The sequence below is a fragment of the Megalobrama amblycephala genome, linkage group LG22 (assembly GCF_018812025.1).
Source record: "Megalobrama amblycephala isolate DHTTF-2021 linkage group LG22, ASM1881202v1, whole genome shotgun sequence".
NCBI lineage: Eukaryota > Metazoa > Chordata > Actinopteri > Cypriniformes > Xenocyprididae > Megalobrama > Megalobrama amblycephala.
Genome location: NC_063065.1, coordinates 5,244,027 through 5,257,203, shown reverse-complemented (window position 1 = coordinate 5,257,203; position 13,177 = coordinate 5,244,027). Strand labels below are relative to the sequence as shown.

The 13,177-nt window shown below is 35.7% G+C and overlaps 2 protein-coding genes across 2 annotated transcripts; one reads left to right on the top strand and one right to left on the bottom strand.

The window, feature by feature from the left end:
• Nucleotides 1-2,893: 2,893 nt before the first annotated feature.
• Nucleotides 2,894-7,944, bottom strand: gnptg (N-acetylglucosamine-1-phosphate transferase subunit gamma). Its single transcript, XM_048174729.1, has 10 exons — nt 7,535-7,944; nt 7,280-7,334; nt 6,205-6,327; nt 5,297-5,380; nt 5,113-5,206; nt 4,898-5,012; nt 4,718-4,800; nt 4,512-4,634; nt 4,350-4,431; nt 2,894-3,144 (listed from the first exon to the last, which is right to left on the bottom strand). The coding sequence occupies exons 1-10, from the start codon at nt 7,581-7,583 to the stop codon at nt 3,053-3,055; spliced, it is 900 nt and encodes a 299-aa protein (XP_048030686.1). The 5' UTR covers nt 7,584-7,944; the 3' UTR covers nt 2,894-3,052.
• A 28-nt stretch (nt 7,945-7,972) lies between these two features.
• Nucleotides 7,973-12,515, top strand: tsr3 (TSR3 ribosome maturation factor). The gene is made up of 6 exons (XM_048174730.1): nt 7,973-8,439; nt 9,236-9,443; nt 9,825-10,018; nt 10,473-10,640; nt 11,892-11,946; nt 12,080-12,515. Exons 1-6 carry the CDS (start codon nt 8,319-8,321, stop codon nt 12,183-12,185), a joined length of 852 nt encoding a protein of 283 aa, XP_048030687.1. The 5' UTR covers nt 7,973-8,318; the 3' UTR covers nt 12,186-12,515.
• Nucleotides 12,516-13,177: the final 662 nt, after the last annotated feature.

Sequence of the window (13,177 nt, the reverse complement as noted above, 5' to 3'; positions counted from 1 at the left end):
CACACAAACACACCATTTAAATAAAAAATACTGTTTATAATATTGTGATTTTTGCTGAATTGCATTGAATTACGGTCAATTTGACATAATACAAGGGTTAAACCCACACAGAGCACCTTGGAATCATGGCAGCACAGGCAAAGGCTGAAGGAGAAGTAAAAATCTAGTTTATTTGCTGTCTGGTGAGTTCGGCCATCTCTATGTAATTGGATTTTATTTTTCACGGTCTGGTCATTTTCTTCTGAATTCTCCTCGGTGTGTTTCGGCTTCTAACAAGATGCGTCTTGACAGGCAGTTGCTACATCCTAAGATTACATCTTACTTACAACTAAAGAGAAAACTGCTGCCCTGGAACCGATTGCTTGAGGGGTTTTGTCTGTTATTTGCAGTTTGAGCTGTTTGTTCTGCTAATGCTGTCTAGTGATGGTCAAGGGAAAGAGCAGAAAAAGGGAGAATTGGATTGGAGCAAATAAGAGACGAGGGTGTGAGAAGGGTCTTTCTATGTAAATGACAGCGGTATCTCGGCTGAAATGCTTGGTTTGTTTACACAAAGCTGAGAAATGTGTGGAAAAAGAACGATAGAGCTTTGGATGCTGCCATCTAGTGGTTCAGAAAGAGTATTTCAAATCTCAAGTTACCGGATTCTAGCATTGGGACGCATGATTCATTTTAGCGAATCGGTTCGTTTGGACAGTTAATTTTAATGCAGCGTTTGATGAAATGATTCATCAATTACTTTGAGTCGTCACTTAAGAGTCCCAAGAAGTGACTAGCCTACTTTTTCATTAGCTATTGCAGTTTAGAACTGTTTTTTATTAGGTTATTTCAATTACGTTTGGTTTAATTTTAAATTCTGTTTTACTCCGAATGTTGAAAGAAATACAATGACGAAAAATTTTAAAAGTTCAAACTACGCTTTGTTCATCAATCAAACAACATTCAGTCCCAAGGCAAGGCAAAATTATGAATTAAAATCTCTACTCCATTTTTAACATGTTACAGTCATGCAATAGTTATAGGATTTCATTCTTCTTAGAAATGAATATTTGTATTAATATACAGTTGCAAGAAAAAGTATGTGAACCACTTGCAGAATCTGTGAAAATGTGAATAATTTTAACAAAATAAAGGAGATAATCCAAAATGCATGTTATTTTTTTATTTAGTACTGTCCTGAGTAAGATATTTTACATAAAAGATGTTTGCATATAATCCACAAGACAAAAAATAGCTGAATTTATTAAAATAACCCCATTCATAAGTATGTGAACCATTGATTCTCAATACTGTGTGTGGTTACCTGATGATCCACGACTGTTTTTATGTTTTGTGATGGTTGTTCATGAGTCTCTTGTTTGTTCTGAGCAGTTAAACTGAGCTCTGTTCTTCAGAAAAATCCTCCAGCTCCTGCAGATTCATCAGTTTTCAAGCATTTTTGCATATTTGAACCCTTTCCAGCAGTGACTGAATGATTTTGAGATTCATCTTTTCACACTGAGGACAACTGAGGGACTCAAACTCAACTATTAAAAAAGGTTCAAACATTCACTGATGCTGCAGAAGGAAACACGATGCATTACAAGTCGGGGGATGAAAACTTTTGAAGGATGAAGATGTCACAATTTTTCTTATTTTTTTTAAATATACATTTTTTTCATTTAGTACTGCCCTTCGGAAGCAACAGAAGATACTTTCATGTTTCCCGGAAGACAAAATAAATACAATTTACCTTGATCTTCAAATTCAAAAGTTTTCACCCCCTGGCTCTTAATGCGTTGTGTTTCCTTCTGGAGCATCAGTGAGTACAGGACAGTACTAAATAAAAAATAACATGCATTTTGTATTATCTCCTTTTTTTTGTTAAAATTATTCACATTATTACAGATTCTGCAAGTGGTTCACATACTTTTTCTTGCAACTAATATATATATATATATATATATATATATAGTAGTCAACATTTGAAGTGGATCAAAACATTTCATCAAAGTTGTCCTAAAACCTTCTTCTTTGGACAACTTAGTTCTTAGGACAACTTTGATTAACTTTTTTGATCCACTTCAAATGTTGACTATTGTATATATATTTATTTATATATATATATATATATATATATATATATATATATATATATATATATGCTTAAAATTATGACTACTTGCTTGAAATGAAAACTCCAGTCATTTCAGTGGCCTTGAAAAAGCTGGTTCATTCTACATAAAGGGTGGTCTGCCCTCGTGGCGGCTGCCATGTTGAGATAACCTCTTTGTTATTAAAACTTTCAGATGTTGAGGAATAAATCATGGAGGACACATACACTTATGAATAGGCTTGACTATTTCTACCAAAGCATTAGTAATCGAAAACTTTAGCATGAGACTACATCCATGCTGATAGGTGTCACTCCAGATCAAAACAGCGTTTTACTCATCAGTGGGTAAAATAAATCAATAAATTTAAAGCCCTCAATCAAACTAAAAGATACTGTAAAATAAACTCCCCACACAACATTTTTTCTCCCAAGTGAGTCACTTACAATATTTTAGCAGAAAACAGGTTGTAAACATTTCATGTGAACATTAAAGACAGAAAAACACTCACCATTCTTTGAGTCAACATTATTTAGAGGTTGTTGTACACATTTTAAGTGCTAGGCAGGTGTGTTTGACCATTGTGACTTTTGCAGTGTCTCATTGCATTCTAAAAACGTGTTGCTCAAGATAAAAAAAAAAAAAAAACACTGAATTTTTAGACCTTGTGTTTTTTCATTCCACTGCCATGCAACTCACTTTTTTATGCAAAAACACGTTCTGAGTAAAGGGCCTCTCAGGCTGGTTTTGATGCTCAAACAATGTTTTAAATGTAAAAAGAAGTTGACATCACCTTTAAGAAATGATAGCACAACTCATAAAAATTTTATTTTTCATAATACATTGTCAGTTCAGACTAAATCAAGTCAAATGTAAAACTTATTACATACAATTATCTCACAGTAACATTATTTTCCTGAATGTTTAAATTAACTCTGTGTTTTGTGATCCTGCTGGGCATCTTAGTGCAGATCAGCAATGAAGCCGGTGTCACCGCGGAGGTGCTGGTCCTGGAGGGGAGAGGGCTCGACGTGACCCTGATCCCGTGTCCGGTCTGAGAGAGCGAGAAGAGTTTGATTCGTGCACTTAACCTCTGTGAGCACCAGTGTTGCACGTTCAAGGCATCAACAAATTATTTTTGTGAAATATTTAGGCTGTGCTAGCTTTCTTTAACCCTGGGAAGTCTGACATACGAAATAATAATAGTAAAAAAAAAAGTATTTTTTTTAAACGTAACAGTTTATTGAACCTTGAAAGTTTGCATATGTGTTTTTGTGTTGTTGTTGAGTATCATATTTGATACATCCGGTTTTATGGGAGAATATGAAGCTCATATTCATGAGAAAAAAAACCATACCAATTTTATTCAGATGCCCAAACTGAGCAAATATATGAAACATGTGCAGTTGTTGTTATTTATATATGAATGTTTCTTATGAAATTCTGATAGCTTGTAATGTAAATCAATAAGATTTTATAACTACTTACATAACATGCATATAAATATCAGTTGTCACTCTATATATCTTAATAATATGTCTAAGTAGGATGATATTTAAATGCTTAGTTTTACGATCAAAGCTCTGTAGTTTTTATTTTGGAGGGTAAAATATATAATGCAATACAATGAGTGAGAGATGAAGCCTGATGATCATATTTGATACTTACATTTTAAAATGATTTTTCAAAAAAAAAATGATGTCTGTATAATCAAGTAAAGTTGCTCCAGGCCAGTTCATCTCGAAACAATACTAACAATATAAAATTTATTTTTATGTTTACTTTATAAAAAGCAGAAAAAAGTCGGCACACCAAAGCTCCAAAAATAAGCAGTTTTTTAAGCAAAATACATTTTTCACTTTTTTTTTTGGAGCTTTGGTGTGCTTTTTATTAATATTTTTTGGTCGAGCACCCATCTTTGAGCATATTTTTGCAGGTGATGTGCCTGCTTTTGTCCTGATTTTGCCATGTTTACTTTATAAAAATCAGTAAGGGCTTCATAGCAAAAAGACACATGAACCACAAGCTGAAGGTGGACAGTTAAAGAATTTTACCAAAATGCCTTTTACTTGCTAAAAAAAAGTCTAAACTATTAATCAGACGATAGGTTTTCAGCAAAGTTTTGATCATTTAGAGGCTTTTGCATATCAAATATTACACAGTAGGCCTCATAGGGCTAAAATTAATGACACATTCAGACATTTTTAAGTGTTCACCTGAGTCTATTAGATGAGCTGAAGAAGTGCATGCATGTCTCACCTGTTGTGGCCTCGTAGGAGATGTTATGTTGTGTTAGGAGCGATCGTAGCCGTTCTATCTCCGCTCGCTGCTTTTCAAAGTCCTGTTCAAATAAACACACATGCTAACAGCACAAGCATAACTAAATCTGAGCGCATGATGTCCTGCACGCATCTCTCTGACCTGTGTGCACTGCTCCAGACTCGGATGTGTGAGGGGCGTCGTGCTCTCCTCCGCCTTCTGCTGCTGAGCTCTTCTCAGGAGACCCGCCTCTTCAAACAGCTCCTTCAGCAGCTTATTATAACCCTAAACACACACAAACGCCTCTTATTATTATGTTTTCAGATGCGTGAGGGGTATAATAACAGCGCGTGTGTATTTGTCGTCACCTGTTCTGTGATGAGATCTTCATATCGAGCTTGCGCAATTTCATCCCATTCCTTCTGTAACTGCTCACTCAAAACTGGATACACTGAAAACACACAAGCGCACAGTGAGACCGTACACTACCTATAGACAAAACAAGCTAAAAACTATATTAGTACCTGAATGATACTAAAATAACTCACCTAAGAGGGAGTGTGAATGACAAACTAGTGGCGTCTCAAATGTCAGTGAATAAACACACGTCTGCGGCTCTGAAACACTCGACAGTTTACTGCTGCTCCCACACACCAGGAGAACCTTCAATAGAGACAGAAAATCTCAACATCCTCCATTTACTGGCAGAAAACATATTCATAAACTCACATTACAATTAAACACAAAGACAGAGTGTTCAGACCTTGGTTTGTCTGTTCTTGTTTCCACATGAATCTCCTTCTCGCATCCACATGCCAGTAAACGTGTTATTCTCAATCTCCCATTCCTGCCAGATACTGCACATATACAGTGATTTTAAAAAAATGCCGTTTTAAGCTTTACTAATTAGAAGAAAGCATAATAAAAACTTGGATAAAGATCATTACCCCAATATACCGCTGTATGCGTTCCATCTGAAACTCTGTTCATGCTGAGTCACGTTATGAAATGGACAGAATACGTATTTGTATCTAAAAAACAGAAGAAATAAAAACAGGTTTCTTTCAAAATGCACACAATTTATATTCTTTTATGACAAAGTAAAAACACAAAACCATATAATACAATCTATATTGTTGTACATGCATTGGGCAGACAGGGGCTAGTTGTCACAATTTACTCTAGTAGATATTTTGATGGGGGGAATAAAAGATACACAACACAAACACACGTTGACCTTTAGCGGGGCATGTTGTCACAGTGGAAACTTCCAGCGAAGATTAAACAGCAAAATAAATCATGAAACAGTAACAAAAGTATCTAATCATTGTTTTTTCAAACAAATATTGAAATGATAAATTATATAAAATTGTATAACACGTGACAAAAATGTGTGACAACTTGCCCCAATCTGATATTTATGAAAATTCTATTATTCTGAGGCTGTTGCTGGATACCAGTTATTATAGTTTCTTACAAAAACCCATCGCTTTGCTTCAGAAGGTCTTTATTAACCCACTGGAGCTGTATGGATTACTTTTATGATGGATGGATGCACGTTTTTTTGGGCTTCAAAATCTCAAGCCTCATTCACTCCCATTATAAAGCTTGAAAGAGCCAGGATATTTTTTAATATAACTCCAAATGAGTTTGTCTGATAGAAGATATACACCTAGAATGTCTTGAAGATGAGTAAATCATGGGATAATTTTAATTTTTGGGTGATCTATCCCTTTAATATAGCTCTGGTTGTGTTCAAAACCTCATATTTACTGAGATATAGCGAGGTAAATGTGTATATTAAGCGAATACACTTTTTTAAAATGACTTTTCAAGATGTGCAGATGTTACTTACGTGGCCTCAATATAGTTGAAGCATTTCCCTGCCAGTTTGTGCAGATGTGAAGGTCCAGACACTGGAGATGGGCTGATCTTTGCCTGTAGTCGGCTACTCTGAGACAAAAGCTGATTATTCAACCTGAAAAAACAAAGAAAGAAGAATATGGAGATTCAGACATTGTTGTTTAAAGGATTAGTTCACTTTCAAATTAAAATTTCCTGATAATTTATTCACCCCCATGTCATCCAAGATGTTTATGTCTTTCTTTCTACAGTTTGAAAAGAAATTAAGGTTTTTGATGAAAACATTCCAGGATTTTTCTCCTTATAGTGGACTTCAATGGAGCCCAAACGGTTGAAGGTCAAAATTACAGTTTCAGTGCAGCTTCAAAGCGTTCTACACGATCCCAGACGAGGAATAAGGGTCTTATCTAGAGAAACCATCGCTCATTTTCTAAAAAAAAAATTAAAATGATATACATTTTAACCATAAATGCTCATCTTGAACTAGCTCTCTTCCTCTTCTTCTTCTCTAGAATTCCAGCACTGTAGACGCTGCTAAGTGTATTACTGCCCTCCACAGGTCAAAGTTTGAACTAAACGTTATATACTTGCACTAGCATATTGTCTATGACAATTTGGTTCAAACTTTGACCTGTGGAGGGCAGTAATACACTTAGCAGCGTCTACAGTGCTGGAATTCAAATAGAGAAGAAGAAGAAGAGAGCTAGTTCGAGATGAGCATTTATGCTAAAATGTATAAAATTTTATTTTAGTTTTTTTAGAAAATGAGTGATGGTTTCGCTAGATAAGACCCTTATTCCTCGTTTGGGATCATGTAGAACGCTTTGAAGCTGCACTGAAACTGTAATTTTGACCTTCAACCGTTTGGAGTCCATTGAAGTCCATTATAAGGAGAATAATCCTGGAATGTTTTCATCAAAAACCTTAATTTCTTTTCGACTGAAGAAAGAAAGACATGGACATCTTGAATGACATGGGGGTGAGTAAATTATCAGGAAATTTTAATTTGAAAGTGAACTAATTCTCTAAGTAGACACTTGAACTGAAGGGTTTGCTGGAAACCTGACCCAAATGTATTAGGTTCCTCCACTATCTTCATCTTCCCTCCTGATGTGACAGCCACTGAAATATAAAAAAACACCAAAAAAATGGATACTTACATTATTAATATTCACTCAACACCCTAAAGATAACAAGACATCTAGATGTAAAGCCATAAAGAGGATTTTGGGAACAAACATGTTAAAACACTTTCAGTTCCGTATGCAAAAATACTCTGTTCATCAGATTTAATAAAACAAGACTCAGTCTATCACACTTACCCAGTGCTGTCAGATACAACAGGCACAATTTTAAATACACAGACTCCATAACTCTTTAAATCGTTGGATTTTAAAGTAAAACTACATCTCGCTTCTGTCTGTTCATGTGACAGAACTGAAAACATTACCGACTGGAAGAGTTCAGCTAGAGAAATGTTATGTTTTGTGAACGTGTTGCTCGCGAAATGCAACGATTATCGAGAAAAACCCTCATATTTAGGAGTTTTAACACATATGAAGATAGAATTACATTTATATGTGTCAATACTACTGTTTACATTAAACACAAAGGCGAAATATGCATTAAAACGTTCGTGAATGAAGGAAATGCGGCGATGCAGTAAACCAAAAAATATTTGCTGTATTTCCGGGGTAAATAAAAGTCCTCTTCCGTTTTTACTTTTTAGATTATTTTTTATTATTGATTCATATTGTTGATCTTAAAATATTAATTTATATTGTATAATCTAAATTGAATCATTATCATATTAATATTGATGTAATTTAAATAAATAAGCACCTTTTGTGCTTAACAGTAACCGCCATGTTTCATTACGTCACCGTGTTTTGGCCTCACGAGCCAGCGTGTCAGAATAACTCTTTGCGATTTAATTTTAAAGCATATAAACATTAGAATGTATGCTTTAATCAGCGTAAAGTATATACATTATTGGCGTGTTATAATTTGTAAGATGGTTAAATAGGTTATAATACAGTCAAACCTTTAAATAGCTTATTCACACGTGTGAAAACTCCTAAAACAAAACTAAGGTGAATTTCAGATATGGGACGTAAAAAACAGGGTAAATGTGAGCGAGCTGTTCACAAGGGCAAAGACACACGACACAGGATGAAGGGGAAATCGTTAGAAACCTTCACAGAGGAGATGCACGAGGCTCTGCAAGGTCTGTGGTTGTTTGGATGATGGATGTTAAGAGAGTGCATGTATTGTGTTGTCATATTTATGAAACATATCAGTTCAGATTTATGTCACAGACTGAATTACTGTATGTACAGGGATGCAAACAGGTAAGGGGGGAAAAGGTGAGATAATTGCACGGGGCGGGGGCATGCTACACACAGAATTAATCAGCAGTTATTTGCTTTACATGCTCATTTGTAGTTACTTTAAGGGATTTTTTTCATTTATTTTTTTATTACCCTATGTCCAAAACTGTAATTTTTCACATTTTTTTTGTTTAACATATTCTTGCAACATTTTACAAAAATCAACATTTGGTTAAAAAGTCTGAATGTGCGAATATAAAACCAACTTTACCCAAGTTTCTTTATTTACCCTTGTAAGTTCACATAAAAACACTTTCTTTCTATTGAATCTATGCAAATTCCATAGGTGACGTATTTTGATCTCAAAAAGGTGAGGAGTTTGCATCTATGATGTAATAAAGCTTGACACACATGAGGTTATCAGTGTTGCCAATTGCTTTCAATTAAAAGTAGCTAAAACTGGTAGCTAAATGTCACTAGATGACATCATAATTCATTGATCTATATAAATATGAATAAGAATCAGTGGGCAAATTAAGAATCTAAATATGGGTTGTCCAAGAAGTTGCTAGATTTGTCCCTAAACTTATGAAAAAAAGTCTCAAAAGGGTTGGGGAAGTCACCAAATCTAGTGACAAAATCACTAAATTGGCCACACTGGAGGTTATATGTGTATGTGTTTGTTTGTTTCAGCCAGTGAGGATGCAGAGTCACAGGCTGCAGGAGGTGTGAAGTTGCCCTGTCCATTGGCCATGTGGGATCTGGGTCACTGTGACCCTAAACGCTGTACAGGACGGAAGCTGGCCAGGAAAGGTTTAGTGCGCTGCCTACGACTCAACCAGCGCTTCAGTGGCCTGATACTCAGCCCGATGGGAACTAAATACGTCACACCTGCAGACAGGTGTGAAAAGTCACAAATCACTGTGACTTTTGCTTTTTATAACCCATTCACATTTACACAGACAAACAAGCATCAACATGATATTTATGGATTGCAGTTTCCACACAAAAAATTAATCAGCATTCTGAAGGATCATGTGACACTGAAGACTGGAGTAATGATGCTGAAAATTCCTGCATCACAGGAATAAATTGCATATCAAATTATATTCAAATGTAAAACGGCTACTTTAAACTGTAATAATATTTCACAATATTACTGTTTTCACTGTATTTGTGATCAAGGAGCAGAAGACACTTCTTTTCTGAACTGTTTGTGTAGATAAAAATGAAACACAAACATTTGTCTCAATTTTTAATCTGTAATATTCTTCATTTCCAGGGAGATTGTGGCACAGGCTGGGCTGGCAGTGATTGACTGTTCATGGGCACGGCTTGAAGATACGCCTTTCAGCAAAATGATTGGCTCACATCCGAGGCTTTTGCCGTACTTGGTCGCGGCAAATCCTGTAAACTATGGAAAGCCGTGCAAGCTGTCCTGCGTCGAGGCTTATGCTGCTACCTTCTGCATTGTGGGTAAGCAGCTCCCAGCTATTGCTTTCTCTCTTCTTGCTATTGTCATATGGGTTTTATATCTCTCCAAGCTGTGGCAAGCAATTATGGCCAATAAAGCTGAGTAGAGAGAATGGTAAAAATAATGCTGATTACATTCAAAAGTTTGGTGATTCCGCATCAAAAAGACTTTTGTTACATAAAAAAAGTCACATTTTCTAAAATATGAAGCAGCACAACTGTTTTCAACATTGATAATAAGCATAAATGTTTCTTGAGCAGCAAATCAGCATATTAGAATGATTTCTGAAGGATCACGTGACACTGAAGACTGGAGTAATGATGCTGAAAATTCAGCTTTTCATCAATACATAATAATAGCAACTGAGATTAAACTGTGCAAATTCACTGAGATGAAATGGAGGACAGTTATTTGTGTATTGACGTGTGTATGTGTCTTTATATGATCATGCCTCAGGATTTCGTGACCTCGCTGTGCTCCTGCTGAGGAAGTTTAAGTGGGGTTTGGGATTTTTGGAGCTGAACAAGACTCTTCTAGAGCGTTACGCTTCCAGCCAATCAGAAGAGGAACTACTAGCTGTGGAGAAAGAGTTTCTCAGTGCCACTCCTCAGGAAGAAGAGATAGGTACGGTCCAATGACTAAAAGAGTTAGTTCACCCAAAAATGAAAATAATGTCATTTATTACTCACCTCATGTCGTTCCACACCCGTAAGACCTTTGTTCATCTTCAGAACACAAATTAAGATATTTTGATGAAATCCAATGGCTCAGTAAAGCCTCTATAGACAGCAATGCCATTGAAAATCTCAAGATCCATAAAGATACTAAAAACATATTTGAAACAGTTCATGTGAGTACAGTGGTTTAACCTTAATATTATAAAGCGACAAGTATACTTTTTGTGCTCCAATAAAACAAAATAACGACTTTTCAACTAGTGATGGGCCGATTTCAAAACACTGCTTCGGAGCTTTACGAATCGAATCAGTGATTGGGATCTCCTATCAAACGGCCAAACTGCTGAAATCACGTGACTTTGGCGCTCCGAATCACTGATTCGATTCGTAAAGCTCCGAAGCAGTGTTTTGAAATCGTGTCAATTTATAATATTAAGGTTAAACCACTGTATTCACAAGAACTGTTTCAAATTTGTTTTTAGTATCTTTATGGATCTTGAGATTTTCAATGGCATTGCTGTCTATAGAGGCTTTACTGAGCCATCGGATTTCATCAAATTATCTTAATTTGTGTTCTGAAGATGAACAAAGGTCTTACGGGTGTGGAACGACATGAGGTGAGTAATAAATGACATTATTTTCATTTTTGGGTGAACTAACCCTTTAAAGGAGTCCTATTACAATATGCTTTTTTACACTTTCAGCTTTCTTTAGTGTGTAATGTTGCTGTTTGAGCATGAAACTTTCTGCAAAGTTACAAAGTCACTCCAAAGGGAGTTACCCTCTATATCAGTGCGCACTGTTTCTGAACTCCCTGAAACGCCTTGTTGAGTTGTTTGAGTTGCGTTAGTGTGTTGAAACTCCCGGTTATGGTAAAGGGCATGGCATTTCCCAAACATGTTCAAAGCGGTTGACCAATCAGAGCACATTGCGCTTTTCAGAAGGAGGGACTTCATAGAGACAGGAACTAAACAGGGTGGGTATACCAAAGCCAAATATTGTCGCAAGTTCCGTCGTAATCAACAGATTTTGGAACCAAATATGGGGAAAATAATTTTTTCATTCAAGCATGAAATGCTATTCTAATAGATTCCAAAAATAAGACTTTGAAAAAGGGTATAAAAGGTCCCATTTAGTCAAATATACTGTGAGGGATTTGAAAATAATAACTTTTGTGTTTATGTTTGTTTGTGTCCAGATCCTTTCGATGTGGACTCAGGAAGAGACTTTTTTAACCTCAACAGGCCAGTTCTGTGAGTCTCTTTTATTATTATTATTATTATTATTATTTCATTATTCCACTAAGAATTTTGTTTTATTTCAATTACGATTAAACCACCTGAGTAGTAGTCAGTTAAAGTAATCTGTGTGTGTTTGTTCTCTCAGGGCCGAGGATGATGACAGTGACGAGACGTCAGAGGAAGAAGATGATGGTGAGGAGGAAGAACAGAAGAGTAAAGAGGAAGAGGAAGATGATGAAAGTCATCAGTAGTCTTGGGTTGTGTAATCATAAAATGAAACATTTGGGGAAGAAGGACTATCAGTGACTGATTTACTAACACCGACCTTCCCTTGACATGAGCAGACTTCTGCTTTCTGAGTGTTTGCAAATGTTGAGAGATGGAACTAGTAAGTTAACCGAACCAGAGAAATCAGATACTGTGTAGTCAAAGTTTCACGAAGCAACCTCCCCAAAGACTTTTTATAGTGTGCAAAATGTGTTCATGAGAAGAATCTTCTCAAACTGTAATGATAACATGAATTGACTGTTGTTTATAAGTAGAATTAAATGTTTAAATAAATATTTAACTGACGTTTGTAATTCGCTGCATTTGGTGTTTTGCTCATTGGAGTTCTACTTTCTTCAAACCAGCTTGTTTAATTTAATTATCATCAGCTAGTGAACTAGTTAGGCTGATTACCACATGCAGGCGTCATTGTATATTAGGGGTCTTCAATCTTAGATGCCTCAAACCCTCAATATGATGGGTGAGAGACCCCCATCCTAACATTTAAAAGGCAGCTTCATATTTTCATACATGAAGACCCAATTTATACTGTGAAAACTGATATTATAAACATGTGTATACATAAGCCCATGCATCCAATAAGACACATGCGAGTATGTTGTTTTAGTGAAATGTAGGTTTACAGCAATTCAAATAATGGTGTGTTTTAGATCAGTGTTTCTCAACCCCTAGTGGTCCTTGACATAATGCCAGGGGGTCCTTATAAAATATCTGAATATTAATTTTTGTATATTTTGACATTGACATGTTCCCATAAAAGAGGAAGATAATATATGTATAATGTACCTGACAATGTGACTAAATATAGGACAAGTCAACAAACGTAGTAGTAGTAAATTATACTTGATTGCATTTGGTTGTCACAAAGACATTAATGATACCAATGCGCCATTTTTATTCTGGGGTCCTTGAGAATGGCTAAATATGATGGGGGTCCATGACTCAAAAAAGGTTG

Excerpts from the sequence above, each read along its gene's own strand:
- gnptg (XM_048174729.1), bottom strand. The coding sequence starts at position 7,583 with ATGGAGTCTGTGTATTTAAAATTGTGCCTGTTGTATCTGACAGCACTG. Across the intron at positions 6,328-7,279 it reads GAGGAACCTAATACATTTGG|GTTGAATAATCAGCTTTTGT; the intron begins GTCAGGTTTCCA and ends TTGTTTTTTCAG. Across the intron at positions 4,635-4,717 it reads AAGATCTCATCACAGAACAG|GGTTATAATAAGCTGCTGAA; the intron begins GTGACGACAAAT and ends GTGTGTGTTTAG.
- tsr3 (XM_048174730.1), top strand. The coding sequence starts at position 8,319 with ATGGGACGTAAAAAACAGGGTAAATGTGAGCGAGCTGTTCACAAGGGC. Across the intron at positions 10,019-10,472 it reads TGCTACCTTCTGCATTGTGG|GATTTCGTGACCTCGCTGTG; the intron begins GTAAGCAGCTCC and ends ATCATGCCTCAG. Across the intron at positions 11,947-12,079 it reads AACCTCAACAGGCCAGTTCT|GGCCGAGGATGATGACAGTG; the intron begins GTGAGTCTCTTT and ends TTGTTCTCTCAG.